The sequence below is a fragment of the Ochotona curzoniae genome, unplaced genomic scaffold (assembly GCF_017591425.1).
Source record: "Ochotona curzoniae isolate NIBS_2020 unplaced genomic scaffold, NIBS_Ocur_1.0 scaffold_274, whole genome shotgun sequence".
NCBI lineage: Eukaryota > Metazoa > Chordata > Mammalia > Lagomorpha > Ochotonidae > Ochotona > Ochotona curzoniae.
The window spans coordinates 11,825,732-11,847,324 of NW_024467101.1; the positions used below are offsets into that span (position 1 = coordinate 11,825,732).

Here is a 21,593-nt window from a genome sequence, read left to right on the forward strand (position 1 = left end):
ACAAGGTAAGAGTTTCAGGCCCCTGGCTTCAGCCTGGCCCATCACAGTCAGATGGAAGATGGTAACACTGCCTTTTAAAATTTAAAATAGTAATAACAAACAACCCCTCGCTGTATACTCTAAACATGAGTGCTGCAAGAACAAGGGGTTTCATTTGTCTGAAGCAACACCACACTAAAGGCATTTTGTCCAGAACCATACCTTAAAATTGGGGTTTTTGCTCTTATCCACACAGGGGGAAACAAACATTGGCCTCCCTTCCACACTCTTCCGGTCCAACTCCAGTGCCTGCAGGGCAGCTTTCTCTTCTTTGAACTCCACGTAGCAGTAGCCCCGGAAGTCCCCGCGGTTGCTGAAGATGGGGCGGATCTCAGCCACCTCCCCGCAGGCCTCAAAAAGTGGCCTGAGCTTCTCGTCAGGCTCCCCCAGGCTGTAGGGCAGGTTGCTGACAAAGACGGTGACACTGTCCTTGCTGCTGTCGTGGAGCACCTTGGGCATGTCCCTCTTCAGGGAGGCAGCCTTCTCCTTCTGCTTGGAAGGGGGGTCAACGTCGACAGGCGTCCCAGCCGCCTCTGCTTCCTGGGCTCCATCCTGTATGGCGCTGGTCAAGGGGGTGCTGTTCTCCACCTTCCTGCGCTTGGCAGGCTGCTCTGCAGGTTTCCCAAAGAAAAGCAGCCATGGTTAAAGACCACCTAGGCACACTCGTTCCCACAAATGGCCAGGCCCTGACAGTGTCCTGTGGGACTCAGAAAATTCTCCTGATCTGTCCCCCAACGAGGGTAAGTGAAATAGCATCCCTCCCCTTATCCACTCTTAATCGCATGAGATCTGACATTTCAAAGGACAAATTCAGCGCCCTCTCCCACAGATCGGGGCCAGGAGGGTGGGATGGGACTTGGGAGTCTACGCAGAAACAACTGAGAGACGTACGTGCCCCAGGGCCCACCCTAGGCAGCCCCCATGGAGGGTGTGTTCTCTAAACCTCTTCACAGGGTCCCCAACCCTTCAGAGAGCCTGGCAGCTCTCTTCAACCCACCCCTCTGCCATCTACAGTGGCAGCACAGTGCCTCTGGTGCAAGTCCTGCTTCTAGAACCTGCCTTCCCCTGGAGCCTAAGGACACAGCATTTAACATTGTCTCAGACTGGGCCTGGTTGGCAAGCCCAGCACCGTCACTGGCCTTCTGTTGTCACCTGCACTTCACAAAAGTGTGCCTGCATGCCTCATTGACTCTGGTTGCCCTGCAACCCCATCTCTGCCGCCCTACTTCTCAATCTCTCTTCCCAGCCCCACAAGCCAAACTGCTTCCCTTGCAGAGTCCTCCTAGCCAAGCCACAGCCTCCCTTCACCTACATCATAACTGTCTGTCCCCATCCTGATGACACAGCACTGTGCCCCGGCCACATGGGCCTTACCCTGCTAACCTTGGAGCTGAGGGGCAGTGTGCTGCCCTCAGCCATTTCTGAAGACCCACACAAGGTGTGGGAGGAAGGTTGACTGAATGACAGCTGCATTACTACTGCCCTCTGGCTGACACAGGAGGAAGTGTGCTTCTTCAGTGTCTAGAAACAATCCACCTTGAGTGACTGCTGATATAAATCAGGCCTCCATCTGCCCATCCTTGAAATTGTGTGGATAAAAAGTCAAAATGACTGGAAAATCCTACCAAGTCACACTCATGAAGTGGCGCCAAGGGAGGCAGACACTGCAGGGTGGGGGCAGCAGTGTGGTGCAGGGGATGGACCTGGTAAAGGACACAGGACCCCAAGTGGAGAGGGGATGCACACGGGGGCGATGGCCTAGGGAAGGTGTGGAAACCAAGCAGACGAGGAAGGTGTCCGTGACAGGCAGCACATGGGCTGGGCAGTGGAGGCCAAGCAGAGCCGGAAGGGCCCCATGTGCAGAGGATGATGGCACAGGGATACTAAGGATAAGGGAGGCAGAGAAGGACACTGCCAAGAGCAAAAGCAAGAAAACCAGAATGAACCCTGCAGTGCCAAACTGGAACTTGGCAATCAATGTGGACTGGTGGCTTCAATGTACACATGCAAATGTGTGCATGCGCGTACACACACAATCCCCCTAGCTCCAACAACCCACGAGGCTCAGATCAACAGCAGTGAGCCCTCGTGAGCCCTCCAGCGCCCTCCAGCGCCCCCCAGCGCCCTCCAGCACCCTCTGTACCAGTCACCCCTCAGAGGAACCTTGGAAAAGGGGTGGATCGAGGGCTGAACCACAGAAAGCACAGGTGGCCCTGGATGTTGTGGGCCAATGACAGCTCAAAGAGACTCTTGCTAGACAAATCAGAGAAATACAGCATCAACATAAGTAACTTCCGTAACAGATAACTGTTGAAAAAAACAGGAATCCACAAACCCACAGAATAGCATCATAGCATTCCATCATCTGGAAGTTTCCTGAGGACTAGAACACTGACCTAGGTTCAGAGAATGACGCAACCCTCCATCTACAAGCAGCCTCACAACAGAGAAAACAGCAAGCACCATCCTGGTCATGTGACAAACATGCCAGTCCCTAGCGATGACAAGCTGCAATCGTGCACCACCTGGTGGACACAATGAGAAGGACACAGCCTCACTCCAGGGAGCTCCGGCCAAGACACACAGCTTTACCCACAGAAGGTGCTCTCTGAAGCACTGGCTGCCTGAAAAGCAGGACAGTCACAGGGCCAAAGAACACCTAAGGAGTGGTCCACACTGAAGGAGATTCAAGATTCAACAGAGGGACAGCTCCAGGCAGCACGAGACCCTGAACCGGCTCCTCCTATCCCAAGAACACCAGGAATTGGGCCTGAGGATTCGGGAGCAGGAATGGGTCCAGGTCGGGGTCCTCGCACAAAGTTCATGACACAAAGCTGAGGCCCGTTTCTGCCGCCTCCCTCAGCCCACGCCTTTGTAGGACAGGCGCTCTCACATGTGGCTCACCTTCGTCCTCATCACCCCACTCCTTCTCGTCATCCTCCTCGGCGTGCCGTTTGTCGCCACCTCTGGCCTTCTTCTTCTTCTTCAGCGCCTTCTTCTCAGCCCGGGCCTTCTTCCGCTGTTCCGCCTTTTCCTCTTCCTGCTGGGCGAGGGCTGCTTCCTTCTCTGCAGCCTGATGACCGGGAAGAGGATGGTTGGCTGGACGCAGTAGTTTGGTTAACTGTCCTGACTCATGGGGGACAGAGTGGACCCCAAGTCCCATATGAAAAACAGGAGATAATGAGAAAGACTCAGAAGACCCTGCTGGCAAGAGCCCACTGCCAGGGCCATGGGGGCTTGCTGGGACGCTGCCCGTGAGGCCTTCAGCAACATCCTCAACACCACTTACCCAGAGAGAGCGGCGAGGCACTACCAACCAGGGCCCTCACAGGCAGCAGGGGTCACATTCCACTAAGTCAGTCAAAGAAGGACTCTTCCCAGGGCCCAACCCACAGACCCCATATATGGGAAAGTTCCGTCAGTTTCAAATCAGCCTAAGAGGCAACCAAGACAGGCTTGGAGTTCACACAGACACCGCCATCACCTTCATCCTCTGCTCATTCACACGCGCCAATCGGGTCTCGGTTTTCTGGACAGCTATATCCCAGTCTTCCAGAGTACCTGGACAGAGAAGCAAAACGAGTCCTCTTTCTGTCCTTGAAGGGCATAGCCTAAAACACACTCAACTTCCCCACACACTGGAGGGGCTCTCTCTCCTCAATGAGGACTGGACCAACAGCTGGTCCAGGAGAATTCTACTCACGTCAGCCTCACGTTTATCAAGACCGAATATGACCTATTACGGGCTCTCAATGGCAAAGCTAATGAAAGCATTCTACTGCAAAAGATACATGCATACTAAGACTGAATTCGGGGGTGGGTGCCGTGCTGGTGAGTTAAGCTGCTGCAGCCTGGGATACATGCATTTCCTATCGGAATGCCAGTTGGCATAACAGCTGCACAGCTTCTGGTTAGCTAACTGCTAATGCCCTTGGGAAGCAGAATGACAGTACTCAGGTTACCGGTCATCCAGACTCCAGACACATTCCTGACTCTTCCTGACTCTTCCCGACTCTGGACTTCAGTGTGGTCCAACCTGGCTATTGTAGCCATTTGAGGAGTGAACCAGTAGATGGAAGATCTCTCTGTCACTCTGCCTTTCAGATCAATAAATCTTTGACCTTCTCTTCTTAGTTTGGGCATTTGAAAAATTCACATTTGCTCTAACGGTTCTAGCTCTACAGCTTAACACTGAAAGCTCTAGAACGCAACTGGCAGCACACATACGCAACCAAAGATGTGGGCTGTGCCTGTCCGAGTCCCTTTGCTGTGCACATGCTGTGCCACGGCAGTGACTCCCAACTGGGTCATCTTGTCCACCAAATGGCATTGGCAAAGTCTGGGTCATCACACAGGGCTGGGTGGGGGCTCCTGGCCTCCAGTGTGTATAGGCCAAGCCTGCCACCAGGTGTCCTACAGCACAGATGCCAGCCCCGACCACAGGGAATTCAGGCAACCCGGGCTAACACCACCAAGACTCCTCCTGGCGAGCACTCTGGGAGATCTAACGACACAGCACACAGGCAGGGCAGTGCCTCTGCATCAACCCCAGAGGGCCCCACCTTCTGTTCTCTCCATGGTGAGCAGCACGTCACAGACGTGCTCGGGGTAGTCGCTGGTGCACTGAACGGCCCGGTGCAGAGCCTTCCGGCAGTGCTGGGTGTCCCCGTGCGCCCTAGGGCAGAGAACAAACAGTCGTTGTTGCTGTGACACCCGGCAGAAGGCAGCGGCAGACAGAGGCCACCTTCTCACAGGGAACTGCTCTCCCATGACTTACACTTCTGAGGAGACCCTCCCCCTTCCAACACAAAAAAAGGCTCTCTAAGGCATCCATTCCCTTCACTGCCACTAGAAAATGCACCAGGACAGGAGTCGATCCCTGGGCCTTTGGTCTTCACAGCATCACATGTGGAACATGGGGTTGGATGGGGTGAATGAACCTGACGAAACCCTCTGAGACTCCACTGCGCAGTCCTACCCCAGGGAGAATCACTAAGCCAGGGAACTGCTACATGTCTCCATCAACAGCGAGAAGTACACTGATGATCATAACATGAAGTAAGTCATCCGCATTAGAGTACCCAGAAAAGAACTGGAGCAGCAAGAATGACTCATGCACCAGCCCAACCTTCCAGGGACACCTTCAGCCAGCAGGGGATGGGGTGGGACAGAGGGGCCGCACATTTGGCAAAGACATCCATGCCCCATTATCAGAGCACCTGGATCCAAGTCCTGGCTCTGCTCTCAACTTCCTGCTATTGTACAATCTGAGAAGCAACAGGTGATGGTTGAAGTGACTGGGATCCTACCTTCCACAGGGAAGACCCAGGAGGAGCACTGGGCTCCTGCCTTCAGCCTGGCTCAGCTCCAACTATTGTCAGGAGTGAGGTAACAGATGGACGCTCACTGCCTCTTCCTTCCCAACAGTGCCCAAGCATCCCTGGGCTTGTTCACTGTGCATCAAGGGCAACAGTGGCCCTGCCCCAGGCAAGGCAATGCAAATCTTTCCCAGACACCATGTGACAAAAAAAAAAAAATACACGCAGGGCCTTCTGTGCACCGAGCACAGGGGCTGTTGCAGAGAAACGTGTACACCGTCGCTGTAGTCGCAGGCTCAACGAGTCACTTCTCTCAGGCAACACCACTTCTACTTGAAAGGACGGCTGAATAACAAGCCACCGGGACCCTGGGTATCCGGCAAGTGAGCCTGCAACCTCATGCAGAACTACTGACATCCTGTGTCACTCACTGCAGGTGGTAAAATTCAAGTTGCAAGTGAAAACTGGAGTTCTGAGAAGCTCCTATCTGGCACTGTGAGTGGGACAGCTTCCTGCTTACACCGCTCTGCTGAGATCAGGGAGGGTATGACCAAATGGGGCTTCGGGCTACCGTACAATGCAACGTCAACATCCGAAAGAGCAGACAACTCAACCCATCCAGATTTGGCAAACAAACAAAGCAAAACAAACAAACAAAAACAATGCCCAACACAGGATCTAGGCACAAAGCAGACAAACAGATAGCACTGACAGCTGGGGAAAAACTCTGTAACAGAGTTTCAGACTCCAGATGGCAAGCATCCTTTTAAGAAATAACCACTTGGGCCCAGCATAATGGCTCAGTGACTAAATGCTCGTTTTGCAAAGTTCCAGGATCCCATATTGGTGCCAGTTCATGCCCCAGCTGTTCTGCTTTCTATCTAGCTCCCTGCTTGTGTCCTGGGAAAGTGGCAGAGGACAGCCCAAAGTCCAAAGGCGCCCACATGGGAGACATGGAAGAAGCTCCTTGCTTCAGATCAGCTCAGTTTCAGCCACTGCAACTACTTGGGGAGTTAACCAGTGGACAGAAGATCTTCCTTTCTGAATCTCCTTCTCTCTGTAAATTTGCCTTTCCAATAAAAATAAATAAACCTTAAAGATTAATTCAATACTATTAAAAAAAAAAAAAAAAAACACTTGCTGAGTTTTGCTGCAGGAAAGAACAGCCACATCAATCTGGACGGAGTTCTGAAACCCCCCTCTCTTCCCTAACCTCTTCTCTGTGTAAGACCAAGCTTCTCTTCAGTGCAGACAGCACAGCACGAGAGACCAAGGGCAGAAACTCAGGGGGGTTCAGCTGTCCTCACCGAGCCAGACTGGAGACATTTGCAAGGACATAAAACGTGCCATTTTCCTCCCTCAGTTATTCTGGGTTTGGAAAACACATTTTCCCAAATTAATTAATTTTCCCAAATTAATAAACAAACTATTGATATTACATGCTGTGGATTTATCATTTTTAACTTAAAAAATAAAGTTTTTAAGTTACTCAGTTTTATCTAAGCTGGTTGTATTCTTTGTATAGTCTCCATCTGATAAATATCCCCACTATCCTTGTTCAGTTTTTAAAAGTGATGATATATGTCAACTACACATATGCTATTTTTGCACCATCACTTTTTAAAAGTTTGAGCATGAGAGAGTCTCAAAGATCATAGCCTAAAATGGGGTGCATCTGGGGCAGTCTCTGCAAACCAACTGAAATCTTTTCCCACTTTGTTTTTTTAAGATTTTGCACTTTTCCATAAAAAGACATTAAAGAAAAAAAGTAAAATTAAAACATTCTGGTCCAAAAGTGGGAAAAAAAAAAAAAAAGGAAAGAAGAAGAAATACAGGGCTGTAAGAGCCTTTGACACAAATATTACTCCCACATTTGCCTAGTAAGAATGCACCATTAATCAGACACCAGCATGAAGAGAGGCAGGCCAGCCTGAGGCACAAGCTCAAGCCAGAGGAAGTCGGCTGGGACTGAGGGCAGGTGCATACCTAACAAGCTCTGCTTCCCACCCCCCTCCACAGGCTGTTACCTTTCTAGGTTGTAGTATTCAAGCCACATGTTGGCATACTTGGCATTTCCTTTGGTCATGATGCTATCCCAGAGTTCCCGAGCTTTCTGCATGTTATTGCACAGTCGAGCCTAAAATGCGGTAGGTTGAGTTAGAAAGGACCTGAGCTTTCGGTCACAGCACCCATCCCACAGTACCTGGCCCTCAACATCCTTCAGACAGACATACAAGAGGAGCCCCTGGGCCCACTGGCATTACACAAACCCTGGACACTCCCCAGGCTCCCTAGAAGCCAACTGTCCTGGCCTTTCTACTGTGACAAGAGGCCAACACCATGCCTTCAGCTCTGCGAACAGACAGCACCATACACACTCACTGCTGTGTGATTCTTCATCAAGCCTAACCACCAGTGTTAGCGAGGCAATGTGGAGAGAGAAAGGTCAATCTTGTATTAAAAGCTGGCTGCCTCCTATAAACTCCTCGGCTTGGGCAAATCACCTACCGTCTCTGAGCCTCGGTTCTTGCCACACTGACACTCCACCCAGGAAGTGACCTGACAAATGTCAGCTTCTTCAGCCTGACTCTCACTTGATCAAGGACAGGCTTGTGTGTCTCTGTGCTGGCAGCCTTGGCCCAGTGACAACAACTTACATCATGCACTCATTATTTGGCCAATGGTCCGCCTTCAACAGCAAGTCTGTCTACCTCATTCACCAGGTACCCACTAATGTGCTGGCACTCAGCATTCCACAGGGTGTACCACAAGGGCACCAGAGAGCAAGATGAGAAAAATCAACACACAACTAGCTGGCCTATGCCAACTGCTGCACAAGAACTAGCTGGAGGTGGCTATTTTCACCAAGACAGAAATTCCCGTAGCAGACAACAGCACCTTGCACATCATAACCTGGGATTCCGGCTCGATTTTCATGTAGGTTTAATAGGATGCTGACTCCTTCTTCCTCCAGATATACTGGAGAGAAGATACATACTCCCTTCCTTCCTCTCTCTCTCTCTCTTTTTTCCCTTCCTTGCTCACTCTATTCCTGAACATAGCCCATGTTTGTCTGTGAATCACTCACCTTTTAAATAGATTTGATCACTTTGTAAGTTTAAAAACAAAAAACAGATGGCTGAAACCTATGGAATTATCAAAAGCATTTACCTCAATCCTGGCCCAGTTCTGCATAATCATGCAGCTTGGATCTCCACTTTCATTGAAACCTTCAAGAAGGGAAGTAGTCAACGTTAAAAAAGGCCTGGAGACAGCCAGCCCCTGGCTGGAGAGGAACCAGGAACAGGCAAGGCAATGGGCAGGGAAGAGGCTGGGCCAGACTCACGCTCTTCCACCTCCTGCTGCAGATGCTCCAAGGCCCGGGAGAAGGTGGAGCGCAGCTCTTCCAGCTCTTTACTGGAGTCTGTCAGAAACGGCAGGGAAAGACTATGAAGCCACAAAGCATGCCCTATGCCCTCCAGTAAACCACTAGGAGACCCCACCACAAATGTGTCATCATACAGGAGACAAATACAAAAATCAACCTGCCGGTGCCTAAACACAAAGCTGGGGAGAAAGAAACTGGGACAGAGGGCAGTTCCTCTTTTTGGGTTTTTTTTTTTTTGGGGGGGGGGAGACGGGGAGAATAGTGTTTGGGAGAAGAGGAAAGCAGGGAGCCCTATAAGAGTTCAAAGACTTAAAAAAAACACAGCAGTTCTATTTAAAGAACTATGTACAATATGTAAAAGGAACAGACCTGAAACATAAGGGGGCTGGCACTACAGTGCAGCTGACTAAGCTGCTGCCTGCAAACCAGCATCCCATTTGAGCAATGATGGGTTAGAGTCCTGGATGCTCTACTTCACTCTAGCTTGCCACTAACAATGCACCCGGGAAAGCAGCATGAATAGGTGGGTCCCTGACACCCACATGAGAGACCCAAACGAGTTTCAGGCTCCTGGCTTTGGCCTGGCCCAGACCTGGTCACTGCAATCATCTGGGGAAGGAACAAGCAGGTGGACCATCTCTATAACATTCAAATTAAATAAATTAATCTTTTTTTAAAAATAAGAAGTGAAAAATGACAAGGGAAATTTTAAAAACTACAGGAGAGGACAAAACACATATGGCTATTTTCTTCCTTCAGTATCCAAAGTTCATCTTGTTAAAGACACATATAGTTACAATTCCTGGGAAGGCAAAGTTATAAACAGCTGGTCTTGACCCAAACTCCATATATTTAGGGAACTGGGCCATCTCATCACAAAATATTTTAAAAGTTCTGTTCTGAAAGGAAGCACATGCAGTTGAATACCTTGCTTGAAATCAACCCTCCGCCTCAGGTAGTCAAGGTAGGCCTGCCATATCTCCACATAATCAGTGGCCTGGATGAAGCCGGCATTCAAAGCTTTCTCGAAGGTCACTGGAGTTGGAGAAAAATCAAGATGGGGTGTCAATTCACAAACAAAACATAAAGTTACCAAACTCTACTAAATGCTAACCTTCTATATAACCATAACAACAAGACATAAAACTGTGGAACAGACTGTCAGAGCACCCCACACACTGGATCCTCCAGAAAACTCACTCCACAAGGGCCTGCCCAGGGATCACCGGAGAAAAGACCCCAAAGTCTTAGAAAACGTTTAAAAGCTCCAAGAGGCCAAAACCATTAAGGGCTCAACGTAGCCCTTTGTCACCAATACTCAACATCCCAGAGAAACCCCCAAAGCAACACCACATGGCTTTGTCAAAACCCATAACAGCCTATTCTCACACAGGGAAACTTAGCATTTGTCCCAAATAATGGCCTCACCAGAAATCACTTGATGATCAACTCCGTGTCTCTCCATGGCCAAGAGGTACCGAGTCCACAGGGCAACAGTCCAAGGGCAGTTTCTGACAGCACGGCTATGTACAGACAAAACCAAATCCTTCACCTTCAGTTGCCGGTCCTGTGACAAAGCGCCCCAGGATTAGGAGACGATGTTCATCATTACGATTATACCACCCACAGACACCAATGGCACAACCAAAGGACAAAAAGTCCTTAAAAGCATCTTCTGTGGGCCTTGCAGTAGCCTAGTAGCTAAAATCCTTGCCTTGCAAGTGTTGGGATCCCATATGGGTGCCAGTTCGCGTCCCAAATGCTCCACTTCCCATCTTGCTCCCTGCTTGTGGCATGGGAAAGCAGTCAATGATGGGACCCTGCGCCTGCGTAGAAGACCTGGAAAAAACTCCTGGCTCCTGGCTTCAGATCAGCTCAGCTCTAATGTTTGCGGCCACTTGGGGAGTGAACCAGCAGATGGAAGATCTTTCTCTCTGTCTCTCCTCTCTGTAAATCTGACTTTCCAATAAAAATAAATAAATCTGTAGAAGTATTTTTTGTGACCTGGTTTCTTCAACAAAGATATCTTACAAAGAGGGAAGAGAGGAGGGGAAGAGGAACAATCACGGACTGAAGCAGCCGCAGGAGACATCAGCCAGTCGCAGTGTGTGCAGGTCACTTGGGCCCTGCATAAGGGTTCTTTTACATACTCCCTGAAATGTGCAGCAGAGACAAGACTGACAGGCTTACTCCAAAACAACATGGAAGAGGGCAGAGGGCAGTGTGGATATCAGAGGCCACGAAATTACACAAGAGTCCTTAATGAAGGTAGCTGAAGGAGTTTAAAGGGTTTGTTTACCAATCTGGCTGATTTTTCCATGATCCACAGCTAAAAAAAAAAAAAAAACACAACTGTTGCATGACAAAGCCCTCCACAGAGCCAAACGGTCCGTCTCAATGGCCTTAAAGCACTAACAGAGGGGCCAATGCAATGGCACACAGCCTAATCGTCCACCTGCAGTGCCAGCATTCCATATGGACTCTGGTTTAAGTGCCAGCTGTTCCACTTCTGGTCCAGCTCCGCTTACAGACTGGGAAAACAGTTGAAAATGGCCTAGGCCTTGGACTCCTGCATCCACATGGGAGAAGTGGAAGAAGCTTTTTGTTTCTGGCTTCGGATCAGCCTAGCTCTGGCTGTTGCAACCATGTGGAGAGTGAATCAGCAGACGCGTGACTCTTGTCTTTTTCTCTCTCTGTAACTCTGCCTTTCAAGTGAAATCTTTAGGGAAAAAAAAAAAGCCCTAGAGAACCACCCACAGGACCTGGCAAAGAGGCAGAGGGTACAGCATGCCACTACCCCTGGCATACTTTAGATTCGACCTTATTGGAAATGAAGTAACATCAGGATAATTATCTTACTAGGTACTGACTGTAACGGATCCATAAGTCTGGGACGAGGCAGTTTTCAACCAGGGCACGCTCAAAGATCAACTGAATCCGAGCAGGATCACCAATTTTCATCTCAAAGTCGATGTACGCTTGATATTCTGCCAGTCTCGGCGCCTCTGCTTGCAGCTGGAGCACAAGGAAATCGCATGGAAGGTGAACTGAGTTACGGGATACTGTGGAAGCACAAAACATCTTCAGTATAAAAGTAACTGTTGGCGAGTCAGCTACCCAAGGCAAGAAGCACAGCTGTCCCAGCGACTACACTTTGATGGGTGCACTGAGAGGCTTCCAGTCTGGCCCACAGCCTCTGCGTGCCAAGTCACAGAAGACCTTGTGCTAAATCCATCCCTAGGCCAGGGAACTTAACTTGCCATCAACCAGGAATTGACTGGAGCAGCAACACCTTGGCCAATGGCCATGGCCACGCAGCCTTCCAGAACACTCATCGCTTTCTTAGCCTCCAGAGTGGACCGAACGCATCCAGGCTAGGATGATCAGGAGCCTCGTATTAGTTCAAGTTTCCGGGCCCAAAGACCCCTTCCTCCAGGGTTCCGGAACCGGAAGAGGTGGAAGCTGTGCTGAATGTTTTCTACCCAGAAGCACACACTCAAAATTCATTTCAGAGAGAATACCCAAACAATCTGTTTGCATCAGACACACTCCACTGAGCCCATAAGGGAAATGAGAACAACACACAATTCACAAGAAAGAAGGGGAACAGGCCGGGGGCACGGCAGGCTGCCAGAGTGTTCCTGCTCAGACCAAGCCCGCATTTCAGAGCCCTGAGCCCCTGAAAACTACCAAAATAGATGGGCTACACACATGAACAACCTGATGCGGATACCTGGCAGACATGCCAAGAGAGACGTAAAGCAGAGGACACGCCGTGTACACCAAGGCTGTGCACAGGCCTGGAGTCATGCAAGGACCTGACCCCAGAGTCTGACATTCTGTTGTCCTTTGGAACGCTGCCCCATTCCTTCTTCCCACAAGAGCTACTTACTTATCCTTCGCTTGGAACTGTAAAGGGCCACGCTGACCTTGTGAAAACTCAGCTGTTCTGTGCTCCACCTGCTTCCCCACCACTTGCACCATGTTTTTATAAAAATAGAAAAACTCTTTCTTTGTTTCAATGTATCATCCTGCAAGATGATGGCCGCCCTGCTATAAAAATAAAAATTCAGTTCTGCGTGACCTTTCATGTTCTCCACTAATTCATCTCTGACACAATCTCTTAAAAATCACCAAAAACTGGCAAAGAAATAAGGTGTACCAAAGACAAAATCTAAGTGAAGGGAAGGTAGCGAGTGATGTGAAAAAGTGAACTTTGGTCTTCCTAGCCCTCCTCTGGGACAGCCTTCAACACCCTCGCCATCCTGGATTTGCAGCAACTGAGACGGGAGGGTAAGATGAAGACCAAGCTAAGCTAGCAGCAGCAGAGCTGGAATTCAAACTCGAGGGTCAGCGCTGTGACTCAGCATGTCTAGACACACACCGGAAGCCCAGGTGAGAAACCCCAAAGCAAGAGCGACCAATACATACAAAGACACCCCACCTGGAGCTAACTGCCATGAAATCCTAGAACAGGAACCCAAACAAGAGCCAGAGAATCCACTGCCACCACCTTCAAAACAGCAAGAGGCACAACGCTGCCTTCCTTCCCAGTGGCACCCACAGAAGGCAGAACTGCCAGACTCTGTCAGTCTGGAATGCTACGTCCTGAAAACGCAGCTTCCGAGCAGCCCAAAGACCTTTGCCGACAGACCAGAAAAGAACTGCTGTCATCAGCCAGTCCCCGGCATGGAAAACAGGCATAGGCTTTAAGCAAAAGAAAAGTGACTCCCAATGAAAGGGCCAAGACACAAGAAGCAGCGAGGAGCAAAGCAAGTGGCAGCCCTCTTTGTGCCTGGACTGCCCCACTGCAGACCCAGCTACTTACTCACACACCAGGAGAGCAGCTGAGGATGGCTCAAGCCCTTGGGTTCCTGCATCTACATGGGAGACATGGTACAAGTTCCTGGCTTCAGATTGACTCAGCTCCAGCTGTTACAGATTTTTGGGGATTGAGCCAAATCGGATAGAAGCAGATAAAGATATATCTATCTATCTCTGTAAATCTGCCTTACCAATAAAAACATATCTTAAAATAAAATAACAGGCCCAGTATGGTAGCCTAGTGGCTAAAGTCCTTGCCTTGCAAGCACCAGGATCCCATATGAGCATCGGTTCGTACCCCAGCTGCTCCACTTCCCTTCCAGCTAACTGCTTGTGACATGGAAAGGCAGCTGAGGACGGCCCAAAGCCTTGGGACCCTGCACCTGCATGGGAGACCTGGAAGAAGCTCCTGGCTTCGGATCAGCTCAGATCCAGCCACTGTGGCTACTTGGGGAGTGATCCAGTGGATGGAAGATCTTTCTCTCTGTCTTTCCTTCTCTCTGTAAATATGACTTTCAAATAAAAATAAATAAATCTGTAAAAACAGACACAAAACCAAAGCTCCCACAAGGTGGATGGGACTTCTATAATCCAAACTCAAGTCTACTCAAGGAACTACAGTCGCTGGGATGGTTCCATACACGTCAGGAACAAGACTGGCCCTGAGACAGCCGCCAGCCTGTGAAGGGGTAGGGCCACTAGGGAGGGAAGGGCAGGACTGCCAGAATCAGAGGCACAGCAACTTGTCTTGTGGGTAGGAAAATGAAACAACAGACTGTTCAGCCGAGAACAGAACTGAGAATATTAAGGCCCTCTGCGCAAAGGTTTCCCAAGTAAGCACGTAAATCACGGGGTGACAGGCCAGGGAAGAGCAAATGAAGAGCTATTCTAGTCAGCAAAGGAGACTATTTTAAAAAGAAGACCACCACAGATCTGGGCAGCGGGGGGAAATGGTGATGCAATACATACAACCAAACAAGAGGCGTAAGGCGCCGAGTCCCAAGAATCAACTGGAAAAGAAACAAATGAAAAGAAAAAAACAACGATCCAAAGATTGCACAAAAAGCAGATCCACATAACCCATCAAGTGAAGAGATGCTCTATTTCATCAGCAAACACACAAATGCAAATTAAAACTGCAGCTTCCACCTCACCGGATTGGCTAAGCCTGTCAGCGCTCAGACACGCGCAGTGAGGGCTCTCGGAGTGGACAGCTCTCGGGGTGAAGCACTGACCACTCCTTAGCAACAAGCCACACCCCGGCAACTTCATCCCCAAGTTATCTACTTCAGGGAAACCTCTCTCTTGTACCAAGAAGGGTCAGAACAACACTGCTCGGCCCTGGCAGCACGCAGCAGCAAGCCCATGGGCAGTGTGGTATCCCACACAGCTCCGCAGCAGGGACAACAGGCAAGCTGGGAGTACCCGCAACACGAACAAATCCCTCAGACACGTTAAACTAAAGAAATCACCTGTATGGTCCCAGTATTTACTAGCACAAACGCAAGCAATATCAATGTATTCAACATATATTCATTAAGATTATGTTCACTGGATATAAAACTGTAAGGAAAGGCAAGGGAGCAATTATCACAAAAGTCAGGAAAGTGATTACCTCTCACGAGAGGGAGGAGGAAGCAATCGGACAGGGGCACAAAGGAGACTTCTAAGGTACTGGCAATTTCTCAGCCTGGGTGGTGGGGTACATGGACATTCAGTTCATTATCACGATGCCAACTGCAGGCATACACTTAAACACTCTATAGCTCACAGTAACAGGCTTTAAACATAATGCTCAGCTTGCAATTATGACTCAGGGAAACGCGAGCAGACGAGCGGGGAGAGAAGCCAACACTCACCAGCGCCTCCTCGTAGGGCTTGTATTTCTCCAACTGCTGCAGAGCTTTGCGATAGCTCTGAACCACCGACTCCGGGATGGGGTCTTCCGACCACTCCTCATACTCTGCAAAGGTGGCCTCCATGTCTAGGGAAAGAGATTCGGCCCGGCCCCGTGGGTCTCACCCTCGCACTGCATCAACCCCCAGAGAGACACAGCCACACGACTCAGCTGCTGCGAGCCCCTCCCTCGCCCTGGGCCACGGCAGCTCCCCCTGAGCAAACTCTGAGTTCTGGGATCTGAGTCTGGAAATCTGATCTTGGGACGTTTTTTTAAAATCATGTCCCAGGCAACTGTACCAGCTAACTCATCAAGAATCAATGAAACCATCGGCACCATTCCGCCTCACCATGAACTCACTTAACTCCCACAACTCCTCAGGAGAGCTTCTCACGTGACCCTCATCTGCAGTGTGGGAACTGAGGCTGAAGGTGAAATCGCTTGGCCACAATGCATGGCAGAGCCAGGCTTTGAACCCAGGCAGCCTGAGTCAAGGTCACACTCACAATCCAATTTTGACCTTTTACCATTTATTACATGGACCCCAGATAAACAATGTAATGCAGAGAAAACACCTGGGGTCAAGCGAAGTGCTCACAGACTGCCGGTGAACTCACTGCACAACCACACCTGAGTCAGACAAGAGGAAGGTGCCAAACTCCTCCCCCACTATGCCAAGTCCTCGGGGCAGAGCCACAAAGGCTCAGCTTGCCAAAAACACTCATCCAAAAAGCCCCAAGAAATTCAAATATAAACATTTCTAAACAACCATCCTTCCAAACCTTATCACCCCACGGAAGGAGGAATGAAAGCCCACTCCATCACAGAAGTTACTCCTCAGAGAAAACACCCGTGCCATGAACATTACTCAGGAAGGCTTCCCCATCAGCTCCCAAGACGCCATCTCCCTCCTTCCGATGAAGAGGTCTCACAGCAGTCGGGCAGCCAGTCCCGCCTGGGACCCTCCCTATCCCCCTGGGCACTCAGAGCTCAAGCTGCGTTCTTACTGAAGGCTTTGTCCAGCACGAAGGTGCGCGCAGCAGCCCTGCTGGCCCCAAGGGCTGCTGGGGGGACCCGGCCCAGGACACACCTCGAAGCAAAGGAAACACACTGAGAGCTGTTTCTCTTACCATAGAGTGGGATCGCCAGCTGTCGCCGGAAGAGACTGTGGACTTTTTCAAGCTGTGAATCAAAGGTTTGTTCCCGGTCAGAAGGGGAAAGGAAGCCAGTCACGGGCTAAAGAAGCAAATCGGCAGTAAATGACAAACTCTTGCTCTTCTACTTCAAAAGCACCTCAACAAATTTTCAGCTCAAGCTCAAAACAAAACCTGACTATGACCTCTTAGGTATGACTGGATCCTGCCAAAGGTTGAGAAGATATAAAGAAAAATGTGGGGGCCCAGGAGTGATGCCTCAATTGGCTAATCCTCAACCTGCAAGCAGCAGCATCCCATATGAGCATAGGTTCATATCCTGGCTGCTCCACTTCCCATCCAGTTCTCTGCTTGTGAACTGGGAAAGCAGTGGAGGACAGCCCAAAGCCTTGGGATCCTGCACCTTGACCCTGCACCCGCGTGGGGGACCCAGAAAGAGCTGCTGGTTTTGGATCAATTTAGCTCTAGCCATTCCAGCCACTGGGGAAAGAACCAGTAGGTGGAAGAGCTCTCTTTTTTTCTCTTTGTCTCTCTCCTCTCTGTAACTCTGCCTTTCAAATAAAATTTTCAAAAAAGAAATTCTGCCTTTCAAATTAAAAAAAAATTTAAAATAGAAAAAAACTAACAGGCCCAACTCTGTGGTACAGCATGTAAAGCTGCCACCTGCTGCACCAGCATCCCATATAGGCACCAGCTTGAGTCCCAGCCACGCTCCGATCCAGCTCCCTGCTAACGCACCTGGGAAACCAGCGGAAAATAACCCAAAGACTTGGGGACTGCATCCATACAGGAGACCCAGAAGAAGCTACTGGCTCCTGGCTTTGGATCAGTACAGCTCTGGCCATTGTGGCCATTTGGGGAGTGAAATAGAGGATGGAAGAACCCCCTTGTCTCTCTCCCTCTCCTTCTCTCTGTAACTCTGCCTTTCAAATAAATAAATCTTTGACTTAAAAAAAATCTAAAACTTAGGGGAAAGAACAAAAAAAAAACAAAAAAAAAACAAACAAAAACCACTACCTCTGTCTCTGCAGTGTATATGTTGGAGAGAGCAGAAATACAAACAAAATGCATCCAAATGACTGAGGCGGCAGAACCTAGGGGTCACACAAATGAAGTCTTGTAAGGGCACTTGCTTCACACTGACTTCCGGGGTAGGCTCTCTGTAGGGAGCAAGCACCTGGGCTCTGTCTACAGGCTCCCAGTGAGGACAGTGAGATCAGAGTGCGCTGAGCGGACTGGCCGTGAGGCTGCCGCAGCCTGGGGCTACTTAACTAAGAACAGCCCGTCTACTAGCGAGCTGCCTAACCACCAAGGCTGGTGCGAGTGCACACACACAGTGGAGATGGATGCACACACACAGTCAGCTGCAATGAATCACAGCCTAAAAGCAGCAATTTTCACAGGGTCAGATGTCCTAAAACGAACAACTGGACATGATACACAATTTTTCTTCCTCTTTTTTTTTTAAAAAGATTCGTTTCTTTTTATTGGAAAGGCAGATTTACAGAGAGGAGGAGAGACAGAAAGGAAGATCTTCCATCTGCTGGTTCACTCCTCAAGTGGCTGCCACAGAGCTGAGCCATTCTGAAGCCAGGAACCAGGAGCTTCTTCCAGGTCTCCCATGCGGTGCAGGGTCCCAAAGCTTTGGGCCGTCCTTGACTGCTTTCCAGGGCCACCAGTAGGGAAATGGATGGAAGTGGGGTCCACCAGGACATGAACCAGCGCACATATGGGATCCCAGCACGTGTAAGGTAAGTACTTTAGCCACTATGCTATCACGCCTGTTCCAATGCACAATTTTTCAAGTGACATTCACCTGAACTATTTAAATGAAGCAGCATATTTTTAAATATCATTAAAAAAAACTTTATGGCATCAACTGCTTTTAAGTTAAAAAAAAAAAGTTAAAACAAAAATCATTCTTGCTCTTCCACAAAGTCTACTCGCTTCTGTTTATCTTCTGCTCGCCAGCGAAGGCACCAGTGAGGGTCATTTCGTGACCTGTGTGGGCCCTCACCCTCACCTCGCAGACAAGACTTCCGGGGCAGCTCCTGCCCACCCCGAGGCGGGCACAGCTCACTCACCCGGGCAGCTTCCACGATCGCATTCTCAAACTCCCGGTAGGCTTCCCACACCGCGAGCCCTTTGGTCACATGCAAGCCGACGGACGAGAGCGCCCTTTCAAACACGGAGCGCACTTTCTCAAGGCCACCTTTCTGACCGATGCCACCAACTGAGTACTGGCCATACTCTAGCCAAATGTTGGGACCTAAAAAGGAGAAAAATCTTCTATTAGTTTGGATTACAAAATACCCAAATATCCCAACTGATGCTCAAGAAACGTACCCACCAAAAAAGCACTCACTTGTGCATCACCAAGCCTCCTGGGCATCTACCTGCGGGCTCCAAGGAGTATCTAGCAAACCAGCTCTTACTGAGTAGACACAGTGTTCGCCACATAGTGGCATGCGCTTTAACCATCACAAAATCTATTCAAACTGCGGGGACCTAGTAAAAGACCACTATGAAAATATCTACAAATCTGAGTCATCGTTCAGGAAAAATTTTTAAACCTTGAATTTTTCAATTTTTAAACCCTGACAGACTTTTAAGCTTTCAGATCAATATGCAAGAATGAAATTAAAAGTTCCGTTGCAGTTTGCCTGAAGGACGGAGGCAAGGGCCTGGTCCCAGCGGGGTGCTGTGCGAAGGGGCAGTGGGCCTGGCAGGAGGGCCTTACGTCGGTAGGGCGGGCATCTCCGGCCCCTCTCGGCCTCCTGACACACCACGTGCTTTACCACTGCCCTCCACCATCCTCACCCAGGCTGAACCAGTGGGGTCACCTGACACTGGGCCTGAACCTCCAAAACTGTGAGCTGAACGATATACCTTTTCTCTTTAGCTGCCAGAGGTAGTTTGCTGCACTAAAATGCTAATATATGCCCCAACCTTGTTATTAGTTATCTATACTTTGTCTCTATTTAATATTTCAACAAAAAGGAGATGACTTCATTGGATTGTTTTTTTTCAACCTTTTATGTAGACACCCCAGTGTGTTCAAGACCAATGAACTCAATGATCTGAACGGATTCGTTCTTACTGTGCACGTTTTGCCTATCAAGACACTTCAAGTATTTGAAAATAACTGCAAAAGCCAACAGTCTAGGCTTTTTGAAACAAAAACACTAAAAAGTTAAAAAAGTCAATTTGTAAAGCAGTATATACGCCTTTTCCTGAGGCTTGCTTTTTCACTTCAAAATGAGCCAGTCTGTTAGCTACTCTGCTCTCTAGCCGCGCAGAGGTGACACCAGTGGGCTACAAAGCAAAAGTGGAAATTAGTTGGCTGCTGGGCGCGACGCTCTCGGCCACCACGGTGAAGTGAGGGCATTTCCACACGGTCTGCGGCAAAGCCCCCCGACAGAAGGCTGCCTTCGCTAACACTCCAGTACATCATATCATATTCCTCCCAGCACGTCACAGAGAGGCAGAAATACTATGAAACCCTTTTAGTTAGTAAATAATAAAATAAAATTAGAAAAGTTTCATATTCACAGTAAAGTTGAGTGGAAAATACAGAGACGTCGCTTAGGCCACTGTCACTATCCCGGAGCGGTACATTCGTTACAAGGAAGCCAGGCTGGCACATCACCACCCAGAGCCCAGCGAGCTCTCTCCAGACGCTGTACACTCGTGACAGACCCACAGAGCAGCCCCTGCCGAGCCTCCTCGCAGTCCTCCTAACCCCGTCTTCTGCCTCTACAGCTCCACCTTTTCCAGTCACAGAGCTGAAATCACAGCCTGTAGCCCTTCACGCTGCTCCTCCACAGCTCGCAGTCACATTTCCTCCAGGTCTTTTAACAGTAGGGAAACTCGCTGCTTTCCAGCACTTAACTACACTGCACTGCAGACGTCCCAGGGGCTTCCCTACCTATCTGCCTGCTCACCATCTTAGTTGCTCCCAAGTTTGGTCAATTATGAAAGAGCTGTTGCTGCCACATCCATGTGGCAGTTTCTGGGCACATACAAATTCTCAGCTCTCTAGGGTCTAAACCAAGGAATGCAATTACTGAGTGACTCAAATGTCTTCTTGTCTTACTCCCCTCATTATGGCTTCCAGAATGATGTTGGAAAGCAGGGTTGCGAGGGGACACCCTCACATTCCGCCTGCATGAAGCAGATTTTGAACTTCACACAGCTCAGGGGCACCAAGTTCAAATCGACCACAACAGGCAAACAAAACCAGAGTGTGTCGCTCGCTTTCCAGCCAAGGAAAAGGTACGCAGTCCCCACACAAGACTCCTTCAAAGACAAAGGACTTGATTTTCAAATGTTCAGGCCCAGGCCCAGTATGGTAGAGCAGTGACTAAAGTCCTCGCCTTGCACACGCCAGGATCCTATGTAAGAGCCGATTTGTGTCCCGGCAGCCCCACTTCCCATCCAGCTCCCTACTTGTGGCCTGGGGAAAGCAGTGGAGGATGGCCCAAAGTCCTGGGACCCTGCACCAACACAAGGGACCCGGAACAAGTTCCTGGCTCCTGGCTTCAGATTGGCATAGCTCTGGCCATTGTGGCCACTTGGGGAGTGAATCAACGGACAGAAGATCTTCCTCTCTGTCTCTCCTCCTCTGTATATCTGACTTTCCGATAAAAATAAATAAATCTTCTAAAAAAGAGAGAGAAAAAGAAAGTAGTGTTAAAAAACTGTTCAGGCTCGGGGGCATGACCACATGCTCTCAGTGGCTCAGACAGATCTCCCAGAAGGCCCGAGGGACCCGACCAAGCACACAAGAGGTGGAGGTCCAAAACTGCCACCTTCCAACACGGCTCCCATCGGGAAGCAAGACGTGTGACACAGGTGTCATGCATGTGACACACTACAGCTGGGAATATCACGGTCCTCTGTGCAGTGCACAGGGCTCAGCTGTCGCCGCTGTCGCCTCATGACCTGGTCCTGTGCGTACTCACCCCTCAACT

General features: G+C 49.6%; 1 protein-coding gene across 4 annotated transcripts in view; it reads right to left on the minus strand.

Annotated features, from left to right (window-relative positions):
* SART3 (spliceosome associated factor 3, U4/U6 recycling protein) overlaps window positions 1–21,593 on the minus strand; it is a 33,523-nt gene that overhangs the window by 3,887 nt on the left and 8,043 nt on the right. Inside the window, exons 4-16 of one of the 4 annotated variants that reach the window (XM_041003500.1) lie at window positions 18,705–18,889; window positions 16,597–16,702; window positions 15,429–15,553; window positions 11,605–11,760; window positions 10,174–10,312; window positions 9,673–9,780; window positions 8,704–8,781; window positions 8,529–8,587; window positions 7,385–7,494; window positions 4,602–4,714; window positions 3,524–3,600; window positions 2,944–3,112; window positions 202–650 (exon numbers count right to left, since the gene is read on the minus strand). In XM_041003500.1, the coding sequence (XP_040859434.1) occupies window positions 202–650; window positions 2,944–3,112; window positions 3,524–3,600; window positions 4,602–4,714; window positions 7,385–7,494; window positions 8,529–8,587; window positions 8,704–8,781; window positions 9,673–9,780; window positions 10,174–10,312; window positions 11,605–11,760; window positions 15,429–15,553; window positions 16,597–16,702; window positions 18,705–18,889 (1,874 nt within the window). Of the gene's footprint in view, window positions 1–201; window positions 651–2,943; window positions 3,113–3,523; window positions 3,601–4,601; window positions 4,715–7,384; window positions 7,495–8,528; window positions 8,588–8,703; window positions 8,782–9,672; window positions 9,781–10,173; window positions 10,313–11,604; window positions 11,761–15,428; window positions 15,554–16,596; window positions 16,703–18,704; window positions 18,890–21,593 lie in introns of those variants that run through there. The other 3 variants (XM_041003501.1, XM_041003502.1, XM_041003503.1) reach the window with 3 other exon arrangements.